The following is an 18,082-nucleotide window of genomic DNA, read 5'->3' on the forward strand; positions in this document are numbered from 1 at the left end:
CGAAACGTCTGCTTTCGTCCACCCAAAGATGCGATAATTTTTTTTAATGTTAGACTTTACATAAATTTAGATAGTGTTAGAGCTTAGAATTCACAGAATTACTTGCAGCTGCCTTCGCGGGAACTTAATTTCGCGAAAATGGAACAGGCATATTTCGCGGGACTTAAATTTCGCGATTTGGCCAAAAAAATACATTTTAAGGAACTAAATTCTGCGAAAGTTGTTATAACCCTGGTTGGCATTAACAAACAGTAAGTCTCAAAATTGACAAAACCTATTTTGATTTTCCACAACAATAGTTTCCAATGACACTGAATAAAATTATATATTAAAAAAACGAAACTTAAAACAGTTTGACATGCCGATGTTCCTTTGTAGCAAAGTAGAGCTAGTTTGACGACTGTATTAAGATAATTATGCAGTAAACTGACCGTAGCGTTGATTATATTAATTATGACGAATTATTTAGAAGGGTATTAAAGTTTGCGTGGTTATTTTTCGCGAGAACCTTTCTTCGCGGGTCTTTAATTTCGCGATTTTCAAAAGATCGCGAAATCTCGATTTTTAAGTCCCGCGAAAATAAGTAATAATAAGGTAGATAACCGTACATCAGGATAACTGATAGAACTGTGCATATTTCATTGCACTGGACGTTGCATATTTAAAGTGTAACAACACTGTGACTGTGTAAAATCTAGCTGTCATACTATTTTTTCCTACCTTGATCGTCCGTGATTAGGAATTTCACTCTGGCATCTTTTCTGCCCGCATTGTATCGAAATCTTATGTAGAGTTCGTGACCAGAGCTTGAGGATGGCGTGACAGCCTGATTGACGCCTGTCTGTTCGGTCAATGACGTGAGCATGGTCGCATTTCTTGTGTTACCGTCAAATACCTCCAGGAAAAACTTCTCACCAGTCACGGATTGATAATACACGGTTAAACAGCTTCCTGGCTGAGTTCTTATAATCTGTTAAAAAAAACGTTTAGAAGCAAACAATAAGACAATATTAACATAGATATTATGCAGTGGACTCCGAGAGAACATCCCCAGGTGAGAGAGTCGGAAATGCTCTTCGTCTGTAGCATAAAGTGGCTCGGAGTATTGCTACTCCTCCTGGATGGTTGCCCCAACATTTGTTGGTACTCATTTATACTCCTGGATGGAGAGAAGCACTGGGAACTTAAAAGTCTTGCCCAAGAACACATTCGATGACAAATAAAGTTTAAGTACATATTATGTAGACCTTGTAACACAGCAACCGCGGTCAGGGCACAAACCCAGACCGTTCATAAGGCCACAGCGTCTCCGCCTCTTCTTCGACTTAAGCTCTCATCTGTGTATCTGTTTGAAATGGTACACTTAATGGGTGAAAAAAATGAGCCATGCTAAGAGTAGTCTTTTTAAAGGTTAAATTCAAATGTTTTGAAGGGGTAACTGGCAGCGATGGAGTAGCAATACCTCTTGTTCAGGTTAGGAAAAATACCAGTACCTGATACTTTTTAAAACAGCTCAACATCTTACCTTGGCGCAGTCGACATTCGTTCTTGTCTTACCCAACGCTTCAAAAAAGACTGGAAATCTGGTAACATTCACATCCGAAGAACAAAAATCTACTGGATCAGGCACTGCTTCGCTATATGAAAACCCGTCTCCATATGTTGTGTTATCCACTGCCGTGTTCTTAATATTAATCGCCTTTGATTTGCCTTTTATCTGGATGCCCGCCACCAGGTTGTCTCTGACACTGCTGTTGCTAATGGTCAGCGGAGAAGTTATGTTGTCGGACTTCACTCCATATACAGAGCTTTTTACTGTCACGTGGCCAAGGTCAGGAATGACTTCGCTGCCTTTTATTGCTTCGTAGGCCTGGAACACCTCCACGTATTGAAGAGATGAAGTCTTTTTGGATTCGGAAAAGTCGATTCCCTTCCAGTAAACTTTTGTTGACAGCAACTTTGCCAGACTGTGACATTCTATTCCAATATCCCTCCAGTGATCTGAGTGAGAAGAGAGATTTATTAGCACAGCATAGCTTTTCAATCCTACTTTAAAAATTCAGGCTGTTTTAGGTTAGTAGACCAGTATTCTAACCAGCATTGAAAACTCAGTGGACATTTAAGCTTTCCCGATTGAACGCTCTACCAATCTGTTCTTTTTTGAAACTGCTTAGCTACGTTTCATAGTTCTTTCAATGAAATCAACATAAAAAAATAGAAACATCAAATCAATAGAAAAAGGAGAAGGTCGAAAAACTAACACTAAAGTTTAAATTTCGCTGCTAGCTCTCCAAATTGCATTTCGCTGCTAGCTCCCCCTTTCCTGCGCCTCTCCGGCGCAGGAAAGGGAGATGTCTGTGTGGTGATGGCCGATAAACACACTGATTGAACACGGATTAAACTCTGAAAACTCTTTTAATTCGCTGCACAACAACTGCACAACACGCCATGCTTTTCACAACCCGAGATCCTCTTCGAACCTCTATTACATCATGTATGCTATCATGAAATGTCTCAACAGCGATAGTAGCTAAACACTACAGTCTGCACGCAGGCTATCCAAAGGGTTTCGGGAAATAAAACCTTCGTTTTTCAATTACTGATAGCCATTGAATTTGTATTCAACATCATCTGCACATTGTCGAGCAGACAAATGAAGGACACTAATAAGACCTCAAGTGTTACGCAAGTACGTGTTAAAGCAAATGGCAAAGTACTGGTTTGGCAAAATAGGATTTACCTTGTGACGTCCCGTTAGCCATAACGATAACTGTTGAAAAATACTTTCTTCTACATACTACCAAAATTTGTATGGTTTATGCAATTGGAAATTTAACTGAATTTTTCGGTTTTCAACAAGTACAGTAAAGTTTTGCCGTTAACGATAGACGTACTATTATCTGGGTTGCTTTTCTATATCAGTGACGCCGATTACGAATTAATAGTAACTAGAATAACTAAGTTTTATCTTGCCAATAGTCCTCTGCTCTTACTTATTATTAGTCCAGTCCTTTCCTGTTTGACTTACCGCAATTCTCAACTCCGATTCCTGGATGTCTGCACATAAGTAAACTCTCCTCAGTCCCCTTGCAGTCCACCTCGTCCAACCAAGTAGGCCCAGTTCCCCCGCCGTGTGTGTAGAACCTTTTGGCCCCCAGAAAGCCCAGCTGTCTGCAAGCAACCTGTTTTCATTGAAAACAAAACAAGCATAGCAGTCAAACAACAAGTTCATATCTCACTAGTCTAATGACGCTTTCGTTTTAAAAAGGAAGGGGAACGATGGCCTAATGGTTAGTGGACTGGTCTCCAGACCGAGCGGACTGTGTTCGAGCTCTAGCTGGGGTCATTGTGTTATGTTCTTGGGCAGGGCACTTTACACTCATAGTGCTTCTCTCCACTCAGGTGTGTAAATGGGCTCCGGTGCATTTAATGCTGAGGATTACCCTGCAATAGACTAGTAGAGCATCTAGGAGGTAATATAAATACTTTTAGTCGTTTCATGCTACTAAAGCCAGGCAATAAGCTCTGGCCTTGATGGGCCACTAGGCTCGAACGCAGACGTCAAGTTCACCTTACTTTACAAGCGGGAACATGAACGAGCCCCTACCCACCCAATCATATCCTTCCTCTTTCCACATTTTATGATTTTAGGGGGGGGGGGACGTTAGATTATTAGGTCACCACATTTATGCAACTTGCTAAATTAATATCACGTATGCGCGGATGTCAACATACAGATTTGTCTTACTAGTCCCTGTACTTTATTTGTTTTGGGCCAATTGAGAATATTTGTTTGTATCAGTACCGCAGCTCCCAGTATTTTTTATATGTGCCCTGGTTTAATTTTTCTACGGAGTTCCTAAATGACTTTAATTAAAAAGTCAATCATGGCTGTATATACCTCATTGATCTATTCTCTTTTTCTCATAATCGGCATATTTGACATTGTATTAAGATTGTAAGGAGAAATTAGACACCGATCATAACTCACCTGAGCGTCTTTTATGTCAAACGAATCAAGGCACACAGTTCCCCATTGACCTCTTACAAAAATCTCCAGCCGACCAACACGGTAATTTTTCCCGCCGCTAAGACGAATTCCATCATTGTAATAAGGCGCCGTGACTTTCAAATCATCCACATCCACAGATATGTTCGTTGGTATCTTGCTGAAGACGATTCTTTGGCGTGAGTTTCCTTTCGCTTGCAGGGAACCTTTAACTTTTAAGGCAACCCCAACATCAAAGTGCAATTGGACTCCTGGCTGTATAGTTAGAGTGGCGTTTTCAGCTACAACGAGGTCTTGAGATACGACATAAGCTGATCCGTTCACTGTTAGAGTCGTATTGACTGTGATATCTCCTCCGAGACTTGCGCTTTCGACGAGTTGTATGACAAGTACCAACGGCAGTAGCAGATACATTATTCTTCGTAACACAGGTGAATAAGTTTTCATCACTGGAACATTCAAAAGGGAAATAAGTTTCTTTTTCATTAAATTATTTAATAAATCTGTCCTGATTTGAGAAAACGATGCCCACATGTAACAGAAAAATTCTGATGAACCTGTGGCCCTCTATTTTACAAGATCTAAAGGCTAGAGATAAATTAAAAAGAAATGTTTTAAGACGAGATTTAAAAATAATAATGGAGCTTATTTTTTTCAAGCTAGCTGGGAGCGCATTCCAAAGTGTAGGCGCACATATTGGACTGAATGACCTGTCACCAAAAGAATAAAAGAAACGTGCCTGAATTTATAGAGCGCAGTGAAAAGCGTGCATGGTTTCTTACATTAATTAAATCATTAATAAAAGCTGGCGCCATGCTATTAAGAGCCTTAAAAGTTAAATGTAAAATTTTAAATGAATTCCTTATCTAACTGGCAGCCAGTTTAATTCTTGTAAAAGGGCGTAATATGAAACGTCACGGTAACTGTTAAGGCCTGGATGAACGGAGACGCAAGTTTTTTTAACTTGCGTCCACTTGCGTTTTTGTTTAGCCAGGACTTGTGTGCACTTGCGTTGACTTGCGATGACTTGTTGAGACTTGCTTTGACTTTGGTTGAGGTTCGATTTACACGCATGCAAGTCAGCGCGAGTTTTTTACGGTTTGGCCACCCAACGCGAGTTACTGCAATTCTTGTTGTTTCCTTATGGTACAGAAATGTAGCGCGCGCAGTAGCTTTGAAATGGTGTTTTGACAACTTGGGTGCACTTGCGAGCAAACTTGCGAGACCGTTTGGTCCGCCAACGCAAGTCTGTACGCAAGTTCAACTTGCGACTACTTGCGTCCACTTGCGTTACTGTTTGGCCAGGGCTGTACTAACACAGAACATTTGCACACGCCAAAGTTCCCTATAAATACTCACCGAGCACGACGCTTACCAACGACGACTCTCCATGCTGCTATTGAGGTCAATCAACAACTAAGCTGTCGCTAAATTGCAACGCTATTTATATAGAAGTTGTTACGTGATGTCATCAAAGCAAAAATGCACGGGCCTTGGTTGATATTGAGTTAATTGAAATTCGTTTTGGCTGCATGTTTGCACGCTTCTAATGTGAAAATTAAAATTTGTTCACTTCCTTTCATCAAGTCTTTGCACATTTCATCGAGAGTGGTTTGGGTATATATATACCACAACCTCTTGTAAACGTTTCAAGTTTCCGAAACTTGCCGCTTCAATATTGGCAAAAACATGAAAGAAAACATGTCAATCGAGACTTCATGTAGGCGGGATATTGGTTAACTTTTTCCATGTAATGCAAATTTAAAAACTAAAACATTCATCTTTTTCGGCACTTATGAACACGATGCTTTGACTGATCTGGTCAAGTATCAGACATGATTGCAGCTCAAAGTCGACGGTATGAATTTTGTTTTTTTGTTTATTTTCTGTTTACAATGCAATTAAACATGATCACAGCATAAATCGCATCAAAGACAAGTGGCATGTGACTTTTTAACGTCTTGTTTAGGAAAGTGCTGAGCAACTTTTGAGGTCTTTTGAAGCTCGGCAATCCAGAGTTACCAGGTTACCGAAGGATTTTTTAGATAGAAATCCTAACCCTATTGTAAAAGCTAACCACAAGCAACGCAAGCTAAAGTAGGCTAACCGGAGTGCTAGTCAGGCTAACCGCAGTGCTAGTTAGGCTAACCGCAGTACTGTTTAGTTAGTAGTATTCTACATGAACTGAGTGTTACGTGAGGTGTCTCGCCATTGTCTCACTACATCAACTACGTGCATGATAGTTTGTCCCGATGTCAAAACAGCCGCCATCATTGAGTCGCCATTGCGGATTTCAATTTTTTTCCAAAACGTCAGAAAACCGCCCAAAATTACTGAAAAGTACTTGAAATCAATAAAACGGTGCAAGAAAACAAAAAACGGTGAAAATAAAACGTTACGTTACCAAAAAGATGCTCTTTCGTGGTTATATAAAGCCAGTAGACGAAATTTGGAATAATACCTTTATTTTTATAGAGTGCTATCCGAGTTTGAATTCAATTAAATAATTTATCATGAATTATACTTCGATTACAGAGTTGATGAATTGCAGTTTAATTTAGATAATTTATTACTAATACATTACTAGCTGTATAAAGCTTAGCCGTTGTTAACTTCGGCCAAGAGAGGATAAAGGGTACAGAAGTGAATCTCCTCATTGGCCATATTCTAAAGGTAATCCCACTAAAGATATTTTTTGACATGGTATCCAGTACTTCCGCGGATATAAAGGCGCGTTGAGTAGATGATCTCGCACGTTTCCGTGCCGTGGAGAATGTAAAGGCCAAAACATGGTGGTCGGTTGAGTGGGATAATTCTGGTCGACCCCCCTGAAAACGCGCGAGAACATCCACGCAACGTGCGTTAACATCCGTGGAAGTACTGGGTACCATGTCTAAAATAACTTTAGTGGGATTACTTTTTGAAATAAGGCCTGTATGGGGGATTCACTCTTTCACCCTTTATCCTCTCTTGCTACGGCCTAGTACGTTCATCGCGAAATTGTGAGTATCTTACTCAAGGATAAATTTTAGGATTACCGAATGTCACTGGACATAACCGTGTTTATTATAACTTCATGTAATATAAACTGTAGAACCAATCAGGGCTCGCGTATGTTATACATACTGTAGTATTTTTTGAACCTGCATTTGCAAATACGCTTGACTTTATTTTACCAGAGTTTTATTGTAATTGCTTGCAAATAAATCAAATTTAGACTTCCTGAAAGTCTTCTTTCGACGTTTAACCGCTGTGTGGGATGTACAAATCAAAAAAAGGTCGCACGCATAAAAAAACTGACGTTAATTTGTCAACCTGAGTGTAGTCGTTTCTGCTTCCAGTTAAAGCGTGGTCAAACTCTATGTCTAATAGTCATGTTATGTAGCTCATCTCTTTTTTTAACTTTTATCTAAATTCATCTATAAAGCTATGCAATGCTGCCATATTAAGAGTTAATACGAGGCTTTCCTTTTAAATGCCTTCCTGGTGTTGTTTTAACGCAAGACGTTTTTCAAATCTTCCATTTCCAAGACTTCAACGACGCCACCCTCTGAAGTAGAGGGAAGGGAGTTCACGAAACTTCCGGGCATTGCTGCGAGTTGAGACGGAGCCTGATAGTCGATAGCCACATTTACTTTGCGTTTCCACTTCCGGGACAGAATGGCAAGTATAAGGAGAACAAAGACAAAAACAAAAAACCCGCCAATGGAAAATCCCATGATAATCATAGGTTTCTTGTACCAGTTCTTGGTCGGTGCAGAAGCTGGAATCTCTGTGGTATCCGCTTTAGTGGATACAGTTGTGGTGCTCTTGTAAGCTATAGGAAAATAAAAGGCAATGTTATATGTACTGACTAGGACATTTCTGATGTGCAGTCGAACCTCCATGTGCGACTTTTTCTCCTTCGACCACCCCCTGTTAGCGACCACCTTTTCAAAATGCCAATTTATTCCTCTTGTCGAATCATTTCTATCGGAACCTACTGTAGCACAGTTTCGTAAGCGACTAACTGTCGATTGCGATTGCTACCAATTCGCATAATCCGACCTCGCTGCAAGCGCTTGTTGGGAAACGAGTTATGCTATATCCCAATTTTTTAGAGCGGTTTTCACTTGAGTGTCGAAAGTAAATTGCGTTTGCTTTGATTTTACATTACTACGCTTAGTGATTGGCTTAAAAATCTCGCGCCACTTTCTCAGCCAATCAGAACTAAAAGCAAAACCAATAATCGTAACTCGCTCGCGCACGTTTTCCCGCGCTTCGTGCCAGCTACATGTATTTGCTTCGAGTTTTGATTGGTTCACTGGATTGTCTGTGTCGTTTGTGATTGGCCAGAGTAATTACTTTGGTTTTGGTTTTACGACACTCAATTGAACACTGCTCTATCAGGCATTAGAACATTTTCTTATATCTGATGTTGGCGACTGACTAAGGTTCTACGTGACACTATGATCTACTATCACCAATTGGAAACGTATTGGACGCAATAAAAATTATTTTTTATGAGTTCAAGAGATATTCCCTTGATGAGTTACTAGATGTTTTCCTAAAGAAGGATGTTTTGGGTCTGACTTCAAGGTTTGACCATAAATTTAGACCTCTTTCTGGCAATCGCCTTTGTTTTGTATAAGTGATATGGGCAACTAAGGCTCGCTGTCCAATTGTTAAACAATCTTCACTGAGAAGATTGTAATGTGTGACTAAGAGAAAACAAGAACTTTAGCATTATAATTCATGTTGCAAGGTTAAAAGTAATGTATATTACAGTATATACTACTTATTAAGCGAGAGTGAGGTCATTACAGGGGAATCTCAGACCGAGGCCTTGATGTATTGACCTCGCTGTCGCTCGGTCAATACATCAAGGCCGAGGTCTGAGATTCCCCTGTAATGACCGAACGGACGAGGTTAATAAGTTATTTATTATATGGCGTTTAAGCACTATTCAAAAAAAGATAATAATTAAGGGAAAAAACACTGGAGGTAAAACTCGCTCTCTTGTGGCTCTCTTCGTCGCTCATACTAAAGAAGTATCGGTATGCTTATATTTTTCTTTCAGTTATTGAAAAGATAGTTATATTTTGTCGGCATTTTTTGTTGTTTTTGCCCCCTTGCTAGTAGCTTTTACTCACAACTCAAAAAACCGTCAAGCCGAGAAAAATTTTCATAATGCCCGGTCATTACAAGAAAATAATGCCCGCTCAGCAGCCAATCAGAGCGCGCGTACTATGGTAGCCATATAATAAATTAATAATAATTATTATTATTCTCCTAGAGGTAATAATTATTATTATTATTCTCCCAGAAGCAGATGATATTACAGATGTGTAAGGGTAAAGAAATAACAATACCTTCCGTCTTCACTACTGTAGTAATCTCACTCGGAGTTTTAGTAACTGCTGACTCAGCAAAAACATTCACCGTAACGTCAATTTGGCGGGAACACGATGGCGTGCCGAGATCACGTGCAATAATCACCAGCCTATACTCTTTCGCCATAAGTTTGCCGACAACCATCAGTTCACCACTTTCTTCCCCCACTCTGAACGCTCCGTCAAGGTTGCTTGCGTATGACAAGCTATACCTCACTTCTCCGTTGAGCCCGCTGTCCTGATCAGTAGCGGATACCACCGTCAGTAGAGTTCCCGGATGAGTATTCTGTGAGATGTTAAACCAGTTTGTGTGAAGAGAGTTGAAAACAGGGCAGTTGTCATTCACGTCAACAATGTTGATATACATGAACACGAAGCTTGACTTGCGCGGAGTTCCATTGTCTGAGGCCACGATCTTCAGCTTAAACAGACGTGGAGATGAACTCTCGTAATTCAAAGCCGACGACGTAAAGATTTCGCCCGAAACGCTATCGATTGTAAAAGCTGGGCTGGCGTCATTGCCGTTACCCAACAAAAACAAAAGCTGTGCATTTCGACCTGAGTCGGCATCGCTCGCTTGAACTCGGAGAATTTTCGTTCCGATTGGACTGTTTTCCAACACGGACGCATTGTAAAACGGAGCAGCAAAACTCGGAGCGTGTAGATTTGGTTTAGCTGTCGTGTTACACGCCGCGCCGTCATATCCCGGATAACACTCACAAGTATTCGGTAAAATACAATCTCCTTTGTTAGAACAGTGATTGAGATCGGAACAGTCCGCCTCACTGCATGCTGGCCCATGCCACAGAGGATCGCAGGTGCATGTGTCATAACCAGTACAAACACCATGACCTACAAAAAAATGCATTTTGTGTGAATACATCCTTGATATGCAGCAACAATTATTTATTAATTCACCTTTGTTTGCTGCATAATAAAACAACAGATTGGACCAAAACTAGCTAGAGCACTGCACATATATGTCAAAATTAATATATGTCTTTATAAGTCTGCCACGCACTGAATTTATCTCCGGCAGAAGAAGACGTAATTACCAAGAAATTCATTCTTATGAAGTTTTTTGTATAAATCCTCGTGTTACTCGTTTTTACGCGCGTAGAACAAACAATCAGACACACAAACGGATCTCTTACGAGCTTCTTCAACAAAGTGGATTTTAAGGTCGAATGTCAGACGCGTCTTCTAGTGGAGAAAGAACTAAACGCCCATCTTATGACCGGTTGGCCGATGTTAGGTAAAGGTGAAGTCCAAATAAACCATCTGAATGCAATGGTCACACGACATATCTTGGCAATGCGTAAGGAGATATGGATCCACTAAAATAATAGGGATGCATGTGTGACGACATAAAAATATCAAAATAAACAGACAGACCATGGAGATATGTAGTGTGACCATTGCTTTCAGAGGATTTAGTGTTAGTCAATGTTCGAGCCAAATGGCCCACGAGGCCAGTGAAAACCTCGAGTTTCTGGGAATAAAACAACAAGGAGTATTGTTTACAATTGCTACAGTGTCTTTACCTGAACAATAGTTAACGCCTTCACAAGACGCGTTTGAGCAGTCGAGCCCAGTATACCCCACATCACATTTACAGAAGTCTGCTTCTAAGCACTGACCATGTCCAGAACAATTGTTCACAAAAAAGCATGAGGCAACGCTGCAATTGGCACCACTGAAGCCGGCATAACATCTGAAATTCAACAGTAACGAAAAATTTGAGAGATAAACCTTTAGCTTCAACTGAAAGGTCCATTTTTACGAGATCACAGACGAGAAGAGGCGAAAGGAATCGTGTCGAAGCGAGAGAAGGTAAGGGGAGGTCAGCGAAGACAACACGAGGCATCGTGAGGTGGTAATGTTTACCTGCAAGTAAGATTCCCGCCTTTTTCTTGCATACAAACTCCATTTCCACTACAGTTTCCAAGACTCCCGCAATCTACTACGTCACTACAGTTGACACCTTGGAATCCTGGGTAACACTGGCAAGTGTCACTTGATACGCACTCGCCCTGACCTGAACATTGGTTGACGCCTGCGCAGTCAGGGAGAGCGCAGCTGACTCCAGTCCAGCCCAGCTCGCAGTCGCACTTGTAGAGAGCTACACAGCGTCCATGACCTAGAAAAAGTGTTCAGTTCAAAAATAATCAGTTGTTCTTCCTGAATTTTTAAAGAATATCTCGGGGATTATGGACTATATGGCATATTGTTTCCTTATATATCAGAACAGCAATACATTTTTGTTACTATAAATGTGATCAAAATTATCGAAACCTGTTCAGAAGAAATTTGTCAAGAAAGGACTCCTACCAGAGCAGTGGTCGAGAGAGCCGCAGGAGAACTGGGTACAGTCTTCACCAGTCCACTCCTTCTGACATTTACATACGTCATAGTCAACACAGATGCCTCGTCCAGAGCAGTCAGAGACATTGGAGCAAGTTGGAATAATGCTACAATCACGGCCTGATAATAGAGAATAAAAAGCAAGATAAATAAATTAAATGATGTATAGAACAATTGTCCCACTGCTCTTTAGCTTCTTAATGATAATGATGATAATCAATTTATATAGCGCATTTTTTATATGTAATGTTCAAATGCGCTGTACACATACTGTAATTTACTACACAAAGGCCAGACCACAACACCGGGAACTTCATGCCCTACTCTTTGCGAATAGTGTGTGGGTTCTTTAACGTCCCCTGTTATAAGACTGAAGATACAGGAGACGGGACCTACGGTTTATCGTCCTTTTCCGAGAAGACTAGAATGTCTACCATTTGCAGATGTAATTACAAAGTCAGCACATTCTCCTCAGTTATTTTAAGACCCTGAGTGTTGGTCCGGTCTGGGGTTCGAACCCACGACCTCTCGCACAGCAGTCCGGCGCTCTACCAACTGAGCTAACCAGGCGGCGGTTACGACGGCTTAGTGTTTAATTTAGAAATTTAAACTAACCTTTCTGTTTAGGCGGCTTAGTGTTTAATAAAAGAAATACACCAAGTGAGCAGTGCTTTGATAAGTTCCTTTTCAATGTCAATTTCAAATAATTATTACAGCAACTGATTGTAATAACATACCAATGTATCCGTCATGACAGCGACACTGATCTGTCCTCTGACATATTCCGTTGGTAGGACTTGTGCAGTTGTTGATATTGAAGCATGTGGCTACAATCAAATGTTCAACTTGATTAAAGATTCGACAAATCATTGTTTGTAAATGGATTTTCGACTTATTGTAGCTAGAATGCGGGTATGTGAGGTGTTATATGTAAAATGAGAAGTGTGTGCAAGGAGTATGTGGCGTCAGCACAGAAAGGGCTGGGAACGACAACACAATAACGCGGCTAGGGATCAGAGCCTCGTCTTAATGCTTTTGTTTTCGGTCTTTTCTCTGACGCTGTTACAATTCTACCATTTTTGAACAACTGTGTACAAGGTGAAAACTATGAAGGATACGCGGTCAGTGTTTATTCTTTGAACTCACCTTTCTGTTCACAAGTAACGCCTTCCCAGCCGTCCTCGCATTCACAAAATCCTTTCACACATTTTCCGTGCTCTGCTGAGCAGTCTGTGCAGTTACCTGGGTAAAAGAAATAACGAAGAGCAAGGTTATAATGCTTGTTAAAAAAAGGGGTACTTATCCTTTCGGTTTGTTGTGGTTCATGTATACATTTTACATTCAATACTACCTACCAAATTCACAGCTGTCACCAGACCAACCAATCATGCATTGACACGTGGAGTTGACACATCTTCCCTTCCCGGAACACTCATCCGGACAGTCTAAAAGTCAGCAACCGAAAGCAAAATATATTCGCATCAGAAAAAAAAAGTGACTACATCGAATTAGCCGTACTTTAGTATAAACACTAAGGCATCTTAATTGCGTCTCTGCCTTCGGCAGTGATTGACTTTAAACTTGTGTAATTTTGTTCCCGTCATTGGCAATGCACCACATACGAGCCAGAATGTTTTTAGCTGCTGTTTTTCTTTTTCTCTTAAATTTTGTTGTTGTTGTTGTTGCAACAATACAATACAAATTTTATTTACAATTCCCACTCTCAATCTCAATTTCAAATCTGTAAACGGCATGTTATAACCCTGGTCCAACTCTATCCTCGGGTCAAGTTTGGACTTATTCGGGGCATTTTGAAATTTCGGCGAAAATAGGCGTGGCACCAGGGCCCAAAATTTCGAAGAGCCATAACTTAGAGAAACTGTGATCGATTTCAAATCTGGAAACGGCATTTTATAGCCCTGGCCACTCTTCCTCGGGCCGCCTCCAACTCTATCAGCGAGCCACGTTGAGTGCTAATTACCTGTTGTGATATTTAAAAATCAAATTGAAACAAGTTGTTTGTTGTTATGTTGGTAGTGGCTTTGCTATTTGTACTCACCTTGCTTCAAAGTTTCTTGATCACTCAATGACGTATCATTTGTGACGGCAACATCATAGATACAGCTATTCAACATAGCATCTGTGAGTCCAAGTGACGAACATGCTGCAGTGGCTTTCTGCGATATAATATGCACCAGATATTAAATTAGTAACTCGACTACAAAACTGCCTCTGCTTTGCTCTGATGAGTTGCATAAAAGATGTAAAAGAACGAAAAGTTTACATGTAGTTTTCTTTGTTCTCAATCGCAACTCGGGAGATTTTTACAGATAGTAATTTCCAGCGAGTGCTTTCCGAGTATATAAAATAAATAAATAAATGCGAACGGAACGTGTTGCACCCCCACTGCGACTTACAGTGAGTGTTTATGTTGCCAGTGTTGCGTTGTAAAGAGCAAGGTAAATTGTCTCACATAACATGGCCTTACTGACACGGTGCTATCCCTAGACTGCGTAACAATTGGAGGTTATCGCCTTACCCCCCCCCCCCCCCCCTCCCTCGCAGCATGCCACGCTGGCTATACCATCGCGAATCAATCAATCAATTAATCAATCAATCATACTTTATTTAACGAGAGTAACACGTAATAGTTAAAAACCAAAAAATTGTAGTGAATAAGTGAGATTTAAGTAAAAATCTACTCAAAACCGAATTAAAATCGCAATGTAAAATTAAATTTAAAAGCTGAGCTAAAAGGTAAATTTCCCTACTTGTGCAATACAGTAAAACATTTTTTAAAATACAAACTAAAACTAGCAGTATATTAAAGGAGATACAACAAGTAACTTACCGCGATGATGACGTCACTGATACCCTCTAAAGAGTACACAGGAACAAAGTTAGGATCATTGTATGACGAGTCCATGACGTCATCACTGTGAAAGTTGGATGAATTCCACGACCATGTTCCTCGCAGGCCCGAGTTATTGTGAACAGCAGTTATACGCCCTAAAGAAGAAAGAACAAAGTTCTTAATGTAAAAGCAATCTTGGAAACGGTTACATTTAAAACTTTAATTAGTAATATTAAAGCTCCACTTACAAGAATCAGCAAACGGAATAGGATCGTTATATTGCTGCCCATTAGGGCCCTTCAAGTCATTGGACGGGTCATTATCCATCACTCCACACAGCCCCTCTGTGTGGCCTTTAAACGCTACTGTTGGTGTGAACAGCACATTCAGGTACTGGCGAACCATCACGTGACTGTGACGTACGTCGGTTGTGATTGTTAGGCCTGGAGAGAAATGAAAAGTTAACTTTAGAACGACCGGTATCGTTAGCATTGGATTATGTGTCCTTTGATGGCCATAGTCTTAGGAATGTCCTGAATTAAGGTGTGTTCCCTAACAACGTCGAATGTTGGGAAAGAATAGACAAGGCGCTAACGTTCTGGGGGGCAGCTAGTAAGAACGAAATGAAGTAAACCCGGCAAAAATAGAAGCGATGAAAGTTTTCAAAAAGGGTTAAATGCGCCAAGGATGTCTCAACTGCGTGCATAGAAAATTACGGAGCTTGTTTCATCGTTGCAACATTTTACCTGAAAGTGATTGAAATAATAAAAAAAGATGCAACAAAAAAGTTTCAGTAAGTGATTTCAAACGACATGACAAAACTGTCCCATCGAATATCATTAAGAATTCTCACCAACCTGACTCGTATTGTAATGATATTAGCACAATTCCTGTCTCGCCCGATTGTGAACTGAAAGTCTTCTGGATATCCATAACAACAGTTCCATTATTAAGCTTCATCTTCTGCCCGACAGAAGCTGTTAAGTTCATCAACTTTCCATTAATTCTGTAAAAACAAACAAACACAAACGGAAAAATACGATAAAAAACAAACAGCGCATCACATGTTTATATAATAATTGCTACAATGTAGTTGATTCAGTTTGTTTTAGAACAGTGCAAAGTTAAACAGTGTTGTGTAGAAGTAGTTAAATCAGACCAACCACACGAGTGTTGTATATTTCAACTTTTATGAGTAAGAAAATGGAAATCCTAAACTCAGCTAACTAAACATATTTATCTAAATCCGGAGATTTTTGGGTGATTATTCCAACTTTCTGTTGTACTGAGCGATCGGATAAGTGGTTCATTCGACATTTATGAAGTGAAGTTTGTCAACTTTTTAAATTACTTAGCATTATAATAAGAATAATAATTACCTTAGTTTTGGAAATTCTTGATTGTCACTCGTGTTGACAGTCATGATTGACAGCACACTCTGCCCCACCTTTACAGCCACGCCTCCCGTCAATGACGCTCGCTGGTAGGCAAAGAAACGGAACTGCATTCCAAAGTCATTGAAGAGAGATTTACAGCCCCAAAATTCTCCAATGCCGAAGTAATCGTATTCGATTCCTGTAGAGGAAACACAGATGTTTATACCTCCGGAACACAAATCCCACTTTGTTCCCCAAAGGCTGAAATCATTTTCTTAAAGCTACATTCACAGTGAAGACTGAATTTCATTTTAGTAAGGAAGCAGACAGCTTACCGTCTAGTGTCTCTAGATGAGGATCGCCCCAGTTCCTCTGGGGTAGCCTTCTATCACAGCAAGTTCCAGTCCACCTGCCCGAGCAAGCACAGCGAGATCCGCATTCGCTAGTAGCAACGGGCACGCCATTACCAGAACAGTCCGCTAAAATAAAATAACACAAATTATATTATAGGAAATTAACGTTTTATGAAATTTACGGGGATTTCAAAAATTCGCGTCAATTTTAATTTGACGCAAAAATTAACGCGACTTTAAAGTCGCGTTAATTTTTGTTAGTGTTTTTTCATTTAGAAATGTTACCCTCTCTTTCGCGTTGTTTTCCATTATTGGGAAGTTATTTTTCCTTCGATTCGCGTTAATTTATGTCCCGTTAATTTCAAATACCTTAATTAACACAAGCGTTAAGTAAGGTATCACTGCATATATAAAACAAAACTACGAAAATGATAACCTTGTTGCCCTTGATCATAAAATAATTTTTAAGCCGCTTATTTTATTTATTGTGATATATTTCGTTACAAACCTCACCAGAACAAGGTTGTACGTCTGGTTGAGAACATCCGGGTCCTTTTCTTCCCACAACACAATTCGGGGGTTCACCACACGGTGGATGATCTGGACATTCGTAACGATTGTTTACAATAACAGGTTTCTTTCCATTCGGGCATTCCCTTAAAGTAAGGTACGATAACACGGTTGGTAAAAAATAGCTATAAAAAGCAAAAAGGGGAAAAATGCACAATGTATCTTCTTGCTAACTTTACAGGATGCCATCCTTTCCTATAAAAGAGTATTTCATCAAATTGAAGCTCTGTCTATATTTTATGTTAAGCTAAAATACCCAAAATCCTAAATCATGCGAAATTTTGCTCGATTCGTGTTGCTTTTGCTCCACAAATTGCAATTACGCGAAGAAAGCGGATTAGGAAGAAATTTGACCTGTCCTCTAGTCTGCCTTCAGGGCTTGTGGTCGTCCAACAAGCCGCTGGCACTTTTCTCCAGTTTCCGAAGCATAGAGCTTATCGGATTATTTATTAAAAATAATCGCCAACCTTAACCCAGCAGTGACATAAGTAACATAAGTTACCCCCGCCGAGACTCGAACCTAGATCGCCCGGTCACAGTCCAGCGCGCTTACTAATGCCACTGCACTTCCTGGAACATATTGAGCAAACAATTCGTAAAAACGACATTAAAAAACTTTCAAACTTACGGAGGACAGTTACAGTTTCCAGTCTCATCAATAAATCCCTTTTTACCGTCAGCGCATTCACAAGGGGGAGGGGTGGGTGTAGGAGTAGGAGTAGCCGTAGGAGTGGGAGTAGGTGAAGTTACAGACGGGGTACTTCCGGTTGTTGTCGGTGGTGGTGTTGTGGGACATCCACAGGCAGGCTGAAATGAAACAAGTAAAAACATTGATGCACGGGCCATACGTCAAAATTTTCATGATTGGAGTCAAACTCACAGATTAAATTATAAGGAATTTGGTGCTCGTCTCAATAGAGTTGTGTTAAAATATATCAATATGGTGTAACTTGTTTGCCGGACTTCAAGTGTAAGATTAGCGGACAGTAAGAAGACCAAATGCTTAAAAAGATGCGAAGATGCAAATGCTAGCAAGTGCAAGGAATAAACAGAATAGACTTACCTTGGAATTTCCACAAGGTAAGCAAGTACTGAAAACAGAACAAAAAAACATTCGGCTGAGTATATTATAACAGAGTCCCAAATTTAACGTTCTGTTTGACTCTGCAACTCTTCAATTGATA

General features: G+C 40.2%; 2 protein-coding genes across 2 annotated transcripts in view; both read right to left on the minus strand.

The window, feature by feature from the left end:
• The window catches only part of LOC144667355 (uncharacterized), a 19,585-nt gene extending 15,162 nt beyond the window's left edge, over positions 1-4,423 (minus strand). Inside the window, exons 1-4 of the mRNA XM_078528740.1 lie at positions 3,992-4,423; positions 3,029-3,182; positions 1,526-2,001; positions 721-970 (exon numbers count right to left, since the gene is read on the minus strand). Coding sequence (XP_078384866.1) covers positions 721-970; positions 1,526-2,001; positions 3,029-3,182; positions 3,992-4,423 — 1,312 coding nt within the window. The remainder of the gene's footprint in view (positions 1-720; positions 971-1,525; positions 2,002-3,028; positions 3,183-3,991) is intronic.
• Positions 4,424-7,503: 3,080 nt separating this feature from the next.
• LOC144667356 (uncharacterized) overlaps positions 7,504-18,082 on the minus strand; it is a 44,537-nt gene continuing 33,958 nt past the window's right edge. The window contains 17 exon segments of the mRNA XM_078528741.1: positions 7,504-8,018; positions 9,361-10,233; positions 10,926-11,095; positions 11,269-11,521; positions 11,713-11,865; positions 12,483-12,572; positions 12,892-12,987; positions 13,101-13,190; positions 13,805-13,922; positions 14,597-14,754; positions 14,848-15,042; positions 15,457-15,605; positions 15,979-16,174; positions 16,311-16,454; positions 16,842-17,023; positions 17,527-17,705; positions 17,962-17,989. Of these exon segments, the coding sequence (XP_078384867.1) occupies positions 7,504-8,018; positions 9,361-10,233; positions 10,926-11,095; positions 11,269-11,521; positions 11,713-11,865; positions 12,483-12,572; positions 12,892-12,987; positions 13,101-13,190; positions 13,805-13,922; positions 14,597-14,754; positions 14,848-15,042; positions 15,457-15,605; positions 15,979-16,174; positions 16,311-16,454; positions 16,842-17,023; positions 17,527-17,705; positions 17,962-17,989 (3,589 nt within the window).

Source organism: Oculina patagonica, chromosome 10 (assembly GCF_052425735.1).
Source record: "Oculina patagonica isolate OP01 chromosome 10, crgOcupat, whole genome shotgun sequence".
In the NCBI taxonomy this organism is placed as follows: Eukaryota; Metazoa; Cnidaria; class Anthozoa; order Scleractinia; family Oculinidae; genus Oculina; species Oculina patagonica.